The sequence below is a fragment of the Dermacentor variabilis genome, chromosome 7 (assembly GCF_050947875.1).
Source record: "Dermacentor variabilis isolate Ectoservices chromosome 7, ASM5094787v1, whole genome shotgun sequence".
NCBI classification, from domain to species: domain Eukaryota; kingdom Metazoa; phylum Arthropoda; class Arachnida; order Ixodida; family Ixodidae; genus Dermacentor; species Dermacentor variabilis.
Genome location: NC_134574.1, coordinates 70,300,036 through 70,311,768, shown reverse-complemented (window position 1 = coordinate 70,311,768; position 11,733 = coordinate 70,300,036). Strand labels below are relative to the sequence as shown.

At 45.9% G+C, this 11,733-nt stretch overlaps 1 protein-coding gene across 2 annotated transcripts in view; it reads right to left on the bottom strand.

The window, feature by feature from the left end:
- Positions 1 to 960: 960 nt before the first annotated feature.
- Positions 961 to 11,733, bottom strand: part of LOC142587514 (uncharacterized) — a 457,134-nt gene continuing 446,361 nt past the window's right edge. For both annotated transcript variants that reach the window (XM_075698577.1, XM_075698579.1), the window contains exon 3: positions 961 to 3,067. In XM_075698577.1, coding sequence (XP_075554692.1) covers positions 2,654 to 3,067 — 414 coding nt within the window. In that variant the 3' untranslated portion in view covers positions 961 to 2,653. The remainder of the gene's footprint in view (positions 3,068 to 11,733) is intronic.

The window sequence follows — 11,733 nt, the reverse complement described above, 5'->3', positions numbered from 1 at the left end:
CCAGTCTGTCGGTTAAGAATGTGATGCCACCATAAAATGCTTACTTGTACAGAATTTTCTCTATGTGCAAGTACGTTTTGGATACCTACCGCCCTTATTAACGAAAGTTGCTGTTTTGCAGGGCATCACGGACCCTGACCTACAATTTTATGATGTAGTGGCCAGCTGGCCAGGGTCTGCCCATGACAGCCGAATTTTTGACAGCAGCCGTGCCAGGGTTCTCTACGAGACTGGTGTCGTCCCCGAGATTCTTCTCGGAGATATGGGCTATGCCTGCAGGCCATACCTCATGACTCCACTCAAGGATCCTGACCAAGGCGGCACAGAGTACAGGCAAGCTAGCTAATTTCTATGAAGCAGTGCTGCAGAATATCAGAATTATTTTCAAGAAAAAAGTGTCCTGCAAAAATGGTCGAAAAGCTTCTTGCATGCAAAGCAACATAGTTGAACATGCAAGACTAGGCAAAAGCCAACACAGAATTGAAACACTTTTATTTGCCCATTTTCAATAATGTTCTCGTGATTCATTTCAAGAGCTCATCACTGAAAGGCAAAATGCGTCAAACAAAGAAAGACAAGGCACGTCTCGTATTACATCAAGAGCAATTGATCGCCTCTCTTTCTGTTAATGTTTTCACGGCAAAGAAAAGTAATGCAGCAATTTTTTTCAGGTACAACAAGTCAAAAGCAAAAACAAGAAACAGCGTGGAACGTGTGTTTGGCATATGGAAGAGGAGGTTTCCGTGCCTTCAGATGAATCTGCGACTTGAAACAAACACTTCACTTGTAGTTATCACTGCATGTGCGGCGCTTCACAAGCTCAGTAGAATTCTACGTGACCCATGCCCTCCCAATGTACAGCCCTTCACTGCACCCAGTGTTCACCAGCCTGCACCAACATTGCCAAATGGACAGCCACAGATGGCAGTACAAGGCTCCAATGGCTTTAGAACCCGTGCACGTATTATTGCAGATTATTTCTCGTAAATCCATATAAACTCCGCATTCACTTCATATTACGCTTTAATTAAAAAGAACAAAAATAGGCAGGGAGGTAGGTTGAACTGGTGCATTCAGCGATACAGTAGGTTCATTTCCGGGCGAACAACTGTAGTGTTGTGTCCTTGCATGCCTCCTCGTGGAACGTAAGCGGGGATGCGCTCTTTGTGCGCTGCCCCAAAGCTGTCGGCAATCTACGCAGACGGTTTAAACGGGGGAAAAGTTTCCCGGCTCTTGTAGCATGTGTAGTGAGTGCCCTTCATCAGCGCGGCATCTGCACGCTACTCGTAACCGGAGCCGTAAAGGCGGCGAATTCGTTGGCTACGTGAGACCGTCCGTTTCTCTCTGTCCGCGAGAGAACAGGGGAGCGCAGCGCCCTGGCGTGCGCCGGCTTTCCAACACATGTATACTTTGAACTTGCACAGTGTGTTATGGTAGCTGCATGCAGGCTGTTTCACAACACCTGTGCGAATAGAAAATTCGTGGCGCTTTGCGACGAAAGCGGCATCAAGGGTGGAAGATAAACATGCACCTTCCATTCAGCGTGCTAACACGAAGGAGCTAGCAGTAAATCAAAATGCAGTTTTGGACGACTTCGTGTATTCATAACTTCTTCCAAGACCAGTTACCATCTGTCTATCTGCACCCGTCCTGTCTTTGTGTGTTCGTTGCCCCGACCTTCTCGCGCTGAGTTTAGAAAGCCTGCTAGCAGCAAGTCATTCTCTCACTCATTCTGTGGCCATATACAGTAACTACGTAGGTAAAACTGCAGGGCTGGCTGTAGCACATGTGCTGCACGCCTAAAAGATGTATCAAGCTAACCTGCACTTGGTACAGTTGACGACAGGTTTTTCGGACCCTCAAGAGACCACGAAAATGTCAGAAAAATCAGGCAGTCCGAGAAAACAAATGTGCCTCATAAAAACTCAATTTATTGCTTACTATTGAGTTAGAGGCTGGAAAAAGTGATTAATGGTCTTCTGAACCATGCTTCGCTTGCGTGCAAGCAGGTCCGCCTGAATTTTGGCAAGAGTTGTCGTGTCGCCGTAAGCCGACGGAAGAGTTGCCACCGCTTGCATCAGCTCCGCTTAGGTCGGCTGCGCTGCTGCAGGCGAGTCGTCGTCGCTCTCGGACTCTGCAAGCACTTGGCGAATGATTTATTCATCCGTGAGCCCGGCGTGCCCATCTCTGTTTCTGTCCCCTCAAAGTGGACATGGCTATGTCGCAAGCTTGCCGATATTAACATTATTCATTACTGATACGGAAGAAACTGTTTCAATGCACGTAATGTACTCACGAGAAGAAAAATTATCACGTTCAGCGCGTTCGGCTTGCTCCGCCAGCCGTCATTATTGTTTTGGTGTCCCGCACTGACAACGGCAGCCGCCTGCTTGTCATTGCGCTGCAAATGCGGGGAAAAAAATTTCTTTTCGTGGAAATTTAACCCGCACAATGATCGCACCACTGGATTTGCGTCAATTTTTTGGACAAAAAAGTGTGATCATTATGCGAGTAAATACGGCATATGATCATATACGAAAACTTTTTTTTCTGCCTTACTCATTTAGTTTTTGCAGAACCTTCATTTTTAAGTCAATAAGTGCTTTTTTGCTTTAAGGTTTTCCATTACTTGTGCATGCTCTGCCTGCATTTTCTAAAGTCTATCCTTATGATCCTCACGAGCAAGTTCCATGCGAAGTGCATGGTCTTCGCAAGTTAGCTTCATCTTAAGCGAGTACTCTTTCCTTTTTCTTTGAGCATCTTTTGTGATAGAAGCAAGCCGAGCGCCAAGTTCACTCCTCACAGCATCCTCCCTTGGGCAGGATGACCGGCTTGCGTTTGTCCGCCTTTCACGGTAGGCTGTCGGCACTGGCGGCACAGCAGCTGGCAGGACTGCAGCTGGTGGGGCTGGAGCTGGTGGGGCTGGAGCTAGGGGTGATGCTGGCTCTGGTACAAGCTGAGCAGGTTCAGCATTTGGTGGCGCTGCACACTGCAAAGCCGCTGCTTCGTCCTGGTTTTCAATGTCCCACTGCCAGGAGTCGTCATAGTTCATGTCGGCATCTGCAAACTTGTTGCAATCAGAGTTGACATTAATGTCGTTTCCACAGTGCTTGTATCTTTTACAATCCACTTTTACGAATGCACTGTGAGCTATACACACATTTTTGCCTTGCTACATAATGCACCGATGTTGCTGAACAAAATACTGCATTGTACTTACTATTAGGACATACTAAAGAACTTGACACGATGTAAGCCCGTGAGCACACAACAATACAGCACGTTCCTGCTGGTGCATCCAGCTGAAGCAGGTTGAATAAAACGGTGACAGTGATAACTATGCGGTTGCATTCAAACTTTTGCATACAAGCCGTTCATCCTCATATTAGGACTAATTCTCTGTTTCATGGGCCATGAAAATAACTAAACCAATGGTGTCTTTGCTGACACTCAATGTTGGCACTTATTTGCATCACAGGTAAGCTTTCTGTGTATATTGCTTGTTGACGGTACATAATAAACAGGAAATTATGGGCACTATTGCATGGGAAAAAGAGGCGCTTGGAAACGCTGGAGTGGTTTGCCCAATAGCAAGTCTACCTGATATTCCACACGCATGTGGCAACAAATGAAACACACATATGACCACAAACACACAGCATATACACCCCAATTTACAGTTATCTCCACAAGGCATGGTTCCTCTCGTATGTTCAGTGCAGATAACATTATGACATCTCTCCTGGATGCAGACAGTGCAAGAGCATATCGACCCATGTGTACTGTACATTGCACACCTACAAGTTTGGCGATGTAACCACTCCACTGTAAAAAAATAAGGGATTTCCGTTTGCAACACTGACATGAAAACAATGAAATAATGCACAAATGCAACTGCAAAAACCAGTTTTGGAAGCCTTTGAGACAGAACCAATGACTGCATCATTCCTCGTTATAGTGTTCATTATACCAAAACGAAAATAAAACCCTTCCTGCACTGCTCCAACCTGATCACCATGGTGCACAAAAGTAATGTCAGCACTCTGACGTTAAAAAGTAGCTTAGTTTCTTGCAATACTGCTGTGTCAAATGCGTAATACAGAATGAGTTGTTCATTAGCCACCTGCACTGCCTCATTTGGTGCCTTTCTGTATTAGCAAATCTAGTTCCTAAATAATTAATCCAGATATAATATTGCACATTAACTCGTACTCACCATCTATATCAGTGCTTCGTCCCGGCTATGACGAAGCCAGCAGTGCTGCTACAGCTGGCGTCGGCTCTGTGCCAGGCCCAGTGCAGTCGCTGTCAAATGGGTTGACAAGGCGTGTGGCCATGTGAGTTGCTACTGCACCGACCCTGAGCAACTCATCATTCATATGGCGTCCCGCCGGGGCGCCACCACCTTTGAAAAGCAAATATCAGTGTTAGCAAAATTTTACGATCACTAAAAATTCAATCATACCTATTTAAGTCCATCATCATCATCATCAGCCTAGTTACGCCCACTGCAGGGCAAAGGCCTCTCCCATACTTCTCCAACTACCCCGGTCATGTACTAATTGTTCTAAGTCTACTAAGTTCTAAGTTCTACTAATTGTACTTTAAGTCCACTACTTCGCAAATACTGGCAGAAACACATGCACACATCATGATGTAGCTGCCTTAAGTCATTTTGGAGCCCTGCTAGCTGAGCACAAAGGAAATACAGACACAGGTCGCCGTGCTGACACGCACATAGCACTAGGCATAGGGTAATGAACTGCAACTGTGCCGAAGTTTTCCTTGCCCCTGGTATTTCATTACAGCACACGACAAGCCTATACACAAAGCTAGTTGATGGCGTTCGGCCAAGGACTGCATTAGCACGCTTTGCAAGGAAATAAGGTAGCGTTTCTTTCATAGCAAGACGTCCTTTTAGGTAGCAAACGACGCCTTCAAGAAACCAAAACATGAGCAAATTTGCCGGTCGTGCAAGTGTATCGTGGAAAACAAACATGCGTAGGCACATCCTTTGCTTGCCTGCATGTTACGATTAACCAAGTTTACTGCAACGTTATTTTTGGCGATGAATTTATTATGTCCTCGCCACAGTTCCGTATGCACACGCACAAGCTGTTGCAGAGTACGCTAGAAATCAGCTGTAGCGATGGCTTCCTGTGCTTTCATCAAATATATACAGAAGCAAGATGCAGAAATTACGGCACATGAGGAATAATTCTCACCTGTATTGAATATCTCACGCGTGTCTTTGGCTTTGGCGCGGCGCCACTTTTCTTTTAGGTTGTCCCAGCACTTTTTTTAATTGCTTGGACGTTCGTGGCCGCACGTTGTGGCTACTGTTAAATTCGTCGGCCAACTTCTCCCACGTCTTCATCGCGTGCATGGACACCGCATCAGTCCTTCTCCACTCAAGCACATCGCGGTGCCTCTCCATCAGATCCATCAGGATGGTGCGCTCTTCATCCGGAAAGTTAATTTTGCGCCGCTCCATTCTGAACGCGGTTGACCAAAAAAAAGATAATACTACAACTATTTAAACAACTAAACTCATGAAAAATGAATGAATGAATGTGTAGGGTTTAGTGGCGCAAGGGCCAGATATGGCCAAAGAGCGCCAGCACAGTGTTAGTGATTTCGCGGTGGAATGATGAGTTCTGTGAAGAAGATAATAGTCGATAAGGGCGTTGCATGTCAGCAAATCAAACTCCGAACTCTCCTTGAGGCAGTTGCCGTCCGAGTTGTGCTGTTTGGTAAGTTGATCACAGTTTGTTCGATATACGTCTCCCCCTCCTGTCAATTTTCTAAAGCAGAGTTTCAAAGCCTTATCGATGAACTTCCTGCCCCATACATAGTCGTTGGTGATTTAAACGCACATAGCCCCCTGTGGGGCGACTCGCGTTGATGATGATGATGTATGGGGTTTTATGGCGCAAGGGCCAGGAATGGACAAAGAGCGCCATGTCTGTGGTAGTGGGTGTGCAGTGCAACTATGTTTACTATGAAATTGGTGTGACATGGCTGTAAAGGGGCCTTAAAATATACGCTCTAAAGTGCGTAAAATCTGTGTAATAAAATTATGGCGATGACATATGCCTTGTACTATGAACATTTCGATGCATTTAAAAAGAATGATACGATAGGTAAAATATATCAGATTATAAGAAATGCTAGAGCACTACTGCCTCCTTAGAACCCTTGAAAACACAAGGGCCTGGAGGCATGTGCTATGCAAAACAATTATCGCAGTGGCATCCTCTTGAGAGAGGAGGCGCTACGAATGCATGGGACTAATAACATGTAAAACCACGTCTCTGAGAAAGCCTAGGACTGTGTCTGTATTAAAAAGCGGTTCTGGACCAAGAAACATCGCAGGATGAAGGGGAATGTGCTGTCGGTATGCTAAGGAAAAATGTCTCTTTCTCTAAGATTCGGCTTCCCGACACTGCAGGAGGAAGTGGAGTACGGTCAGCCTCTCCCCGCATCTACCACAGGTTGGAGGCTCACTTCCGGTGAGTAGAAAGTTATGGGTGCCAAATGTGTGTCCTATTCTTAGACGACAGAATAGGACATCTGTTCGGCGCGATCTTGTAGTAGAGGTCCAGAATCCTAAGTGTGGCTTTATCAGGTGGAGCTTATTATCCGTTTCCGCGTCCCACATGTGTTGCCAGTGGGCTCGCAGCTTCCTTCGCAAGAAAGGCCTCAGATCGGTGACAGGCACCTCAGCGGTAGGGTTAGCGGCTCGCGATGCGATCGACGTGGCCATCTCGTCCGCCAGAACGTTCCCTTCAATTCGCCTATGGCCAGGTACCCAGCATATCATGATATGCTGCTTAGATGAGTACGCTTTACACAAGACGGAATAGAGTTCATTAAATACGGGATTTTTATGTTTGCTGAATGTGATTAAGGCCTTCACGACGCTTAGGGAGTCTGTATAGATCGCTGCTTTTGGAAGTTTCGATTTTCTTACATGCTTCACAGCAGAGAGTAATGCGTAGGCCTCGGCCGTAAATATGCTTGTTTCCGGATGCAGTACGTCGGATTCCGAGAAGGATGGGCCGACGGCTGCATAGGATACCCCGGCATTTGACTTCGAAGCGTCTGTGTAAAACTCTGCACAGGAATGCTTGTGCTGGAGTTCTAGGAAATGCATTCTGATTTCGGCCTCAGGAGCATGCTTTCTAACTTGAATGAAAGATGTGTCGCATTGTATCAGCTGCCACTCCCAAGGAGGTAGCAGCTTGGCTGGATGCATTAGGCGAAGCTAGAGGAGTGGAACATGCATTTCTTCACTAAGCTCCATCACACGCAGCGAGAAAGGCTGTCTTACGGAGGGACGATTCCGAAGGAGTGTAGCATATGTCATGTCATTAACGGTATTAAAACACGGATGTTGAGGATTTGAGTGGACTTTCAGAAAATATGTTTGGCTGGTGTATGTTCTCTGCAGATGAAGTGACCACTCATTTGATTCTACATATAGACTTTGTGTGGTACTCGTTCTGAAAGCACCAGTGGCCAGTCGGATTCCTAGATGGTGGACTGGGTCTAGCATCTTTAGCGCGCTCGGGGCGGCAGAGTTATATACTACAGCACCATAATCCAATCGAGACCGAATTAGGCTCTTGTATAGGTTCATTAAACACTTCCTGTCACTACCCCATGTAGTCTGGGATAGAAGTTTCATTAAGTTCATTGTTTTTAGACATTTTTCTTTCAGATATTTAATGTGTGGAATGAAAGTGAGTCTGTAGTCAAGTATGATACCTAGGAATTTGTGCTCTTTGCTGACAGGTATTCGTTGTCCACACTGTTCTAAGGAATGATCCGGAACCAGGCCTCTCTTTCATGTAAAAAGAACACAACAGCTTTTGTTCAGATTGATCTTAAATCCATTCTTGTCTGCCCACATTGAGACTTTGTTCAGGCCATGCTGTACGTGTCTCTCGCACACTGCGAGGTTACAAGATTTAAAAGCTATTTGTATGTCGTCCACGTAGACAGAATAAAAGATTGCCGATGGTAATGAAGCGCGAAGCGTGTTCATCGTCACGATGAAGAGTGTGCAGCTGAGCACGCCTCCTTGAGGTACACCCGTTTCTTGCGTAAAAGGACGCGAAAGTACATTACCGACTTTTACCCGGAAGGTACGACTGGACAGATAGCTTTCTATTAGGTTAAGCATATTTCCATGGATACCCATTTCTAACAAGTCTCTTAGGATTCCGTAACGCCACGTCGTATCGTACGCCTTCTCCATATCGAGAAATATGGATAAGAAGAATTGTTTGTGTACAAATGCGTCCCGGATATTTGCTTCTACACGTACAAGATGGTCAGTTGTGGAGCGCCCTTCTCGGAAGCCGCACTGACAGGGATCAAGGATTTTGCTCAGTTCAAGGAAATGAATGAGTCGCCGTTTAATCATTTTTTCAAACACCTTACAAAGATGATGATGATGTGTGGAGTTTTATGGCGCAAGGGCCAGGTGTGGCCAAAGAGCGCCATGTCTGTGGTAATGAGTTTGCGGTGTAATTATGATTGCTATGAAGTTGGTGTGAGGTGGCTGTAAAGAGGCCTTAAAATATACGCTCTAAAGTGCGTAAAATCTGTATGATAAAATTATGGCGATGACGTATGACTTGTACTATGAAAATTTAGATGCATATAAAAAGAATGATACGATAGGTAAAATATATCACGATTATAAGAGATGCCAGAGCACTACTGCCTCCTTAGAGCCCTTGAAGCACAAGGGCCTGGAGGCATGTGCTACGCAAAACAATTATCGTAGTGGCATCCTCTCGAGAGAGGAGGCGCTACGAATTCATGGGACTAATAACATGTAAGACGACATCTCTGAGGAAACCTAGGACACTGTTTGAATTAAAAAGCGGTTCTGGACCGAGAAACATTAGAGGATGAAGAGGAATGTGTTGGCGGTATGCTAAGGAAAAATGTCTCCTTCTCTCAGATTCGGCTTCGCGACACTCCAGGAGGACGTGGAGTACAGTCAGCCTCTCCCCGCATCTACCACAGTTTGGAGGCTCACTTCCGGTCAGTAGAAAGTTATGGGTGCCATAGGTGTGTCCTATTCTTAAACGACAGAATAGGACATCTGTTCGGCGCGATTTTGTTGTAGAGGGCCAGAGTCCTAACTGTGGCTTTATTAGGTGGAGCTTATTATCTTTTTCGGCGTCCCACATGCGTTGCCAGTGGGTCCGCAGCCGCCTTCGCAAGAAAGGCCTCAGATCTGTGACAGGCACCTCGGCGGTAGGGTTAACGGCTTGCGATGCTATAGACGTGGCCATCTCGTCCGCCAGAACGTTGCCCTCGATGTTCCTATGGCCAGGCACCCAGCATATAATGATATGCTGGTTAGATATGTACGCTTTGCACAAGACGGAATATAGTTCATTAAGTACTGGATTTTTGTGTCTATAAGGTGACATCAAGGCCTTCACGACGCTTAGGGAGTCTGTATATATCGCTGACTTTTGGAGTTTTGATTTTCTTATATGCTTCACAGCAGTCAGTAATGCGTAGGCCTCGGCCGTAAATATACTTGTTTCCGGATGTAGTACATCGGATTCTGAGAAGGATGGGCCGACGGCAGCATACGACACCCCGGCATTAGACTTCGAAGCGTCTGTGTAGAACTCGGCGCAGGAATATTTGTACTGGAGTTCCCGGAAATGCATTTGGATTTCTATCTCAGGAGCATGCTTTGTCACTTGCACAAAAGATATATCGCATTGTATGAGCTGCCACTCCCAAGGAGGTAGCAGCTTCGCTGGATGCATTAGGCGGAGCTCGAGGAGTGGGACATGCATTTGATCACTAAGCTCCCTCACACGCAGCGAGAAAGGCTGTCTTACGGAGGGACGATTATGAAAGAGTGCAGCATATGTCATATCGTTAACGGTATTGAAACATGGATGTTGAGGGTTAGAGTGGACTTTCAGGAAATATGTTTGGCTGATGTATGTTCTCTGCAGATGTAGTGACCACTCATTTGATTCTGCATATAAACTTTCGATGGGACTTGTTCTGAAAGCTCCAGTGGCCAGTCGGATTCCTAGATGGTGGACCGGATCTAGCATCTTTAGCGCGCTCGGGGCTGCAGAATGATAGATCACGGCACCATAGTCCAACCGTGATCGAATGAGGCTGTTATAGATATTCATTAAACACTTTCTGTCACTACCCCATGTAGTCTGGGATAGAAGTTTGATTATGTTCATTGTTTTCAGACATTTTTCTTTGAGATATTTAATGTGGGGGACGAAAGTGAGTCTGTAGTCAAGTATGACACCTAGGAATTTGTGCTCTTTGCTGATAGGTATTCGTTGTCCACACAGTTCTAAGGAAGGATCCGGAGCCAGGCCTCTCTTTCTTGTAAAAAGAACGCAAGAGCTTTTGTTAGGATTGATCTTAAATCCATTCTTGTCTGCCCACACTGAGACTTTGTTCAGGCAATGCTGTACCTGTCTCTCGCAGACTGCGAGGTTACACGATTTGAAAGCTATTTGAATGTCGTCCACGTAGACAGAGTAAAAGATGGCGGGTGGTAATGAAACACGAAGCGTGTTCATCTTCACGATAAAGAGCGTGCAGCTCAACACGCCTCCTTGGGGTACACCCGTTTCTTGCGTGAAAGGGCGTGAGAATGCATTGCCGACTTTTACCCGGAAGGTACGATTTGACAGATAGCTTTCTATTATATTATGCATATTACCGTGGATGCCCATTTCTGACAAGTCTCTTAAGATTCCGTAACGCCACGTCGTATCGTACGCCTTCTCCATATCGAGGAATATGGATAAGAAGAATTGTTTGTGTACAAATGCGTCCCGGATATTTGCTTCGACACGTACAAGATGGTCAGTTGTGGAGCGCCCTTCTCGGAAGCCGCACTGATAGGGATCAAGGATTTTGCTCAGTTCAAGGAAATGAATGAGTCGTCGATTAATCATTTTTTCAAACACCTTACAGATGCAACTTGTGAGGGCTATCGGGCGGTAACTTGCCACTGAGGAAGGGTCCTTGCCTTGTTTCAAAACAGGGACCACAATGGCTTCCTTCCATGCAGTTGGAAGGTACCCTGCATCCCAAATGGTGTTGAAAAGTGTGAGTAGTGTATCCTGCGTGTCATTGTGTAAGTGTTTGAGCATTTCATACATGATTCTATCAGATCCTGGTGCGGAGCTGTTGCATGCGCTCAAGGCAGCTCTCAATTCCGCAATACAAAAAGGACAGTTGTACGGCTCATTCTCTCGACCTTTTCTTGTTAATGGCTTACGTTCTTCTGTTTGTTTGTATTTGAGAAAGGATTGTGTATAATTTGTTTGACTTGACACGCTCTCAAAATATTCTCCAAGTGAGTCTGCCTGGTCTTGCAGTGTATCGCCCTGTGTGTTTACCAGGGGGAGCGAATGTGTTTCCCGCCCTCTAATCCTATTAACTCTGTTCCAGGCTTTGGCCTCATCCCTAAACGAGTTAATACTCGATAAAAACTTGTGCCAGCTTTCTCTTCTGGCCTGTCGGCGGGTTCGCCTGCCTTGGGATTTTACTTGCTTAAAGTTGACTAGATTCTCTGCAGTGGGAGAAGCGCGTAGCAACCCCCACGCTTTGTTTTGTTTCTTACGAGCGATCCTGCAGTCTTCGTTCCACCACGGGACCCGCCGTTTACATGCCAAGCCATTTACTTCTGATACGCATTTAGATGCA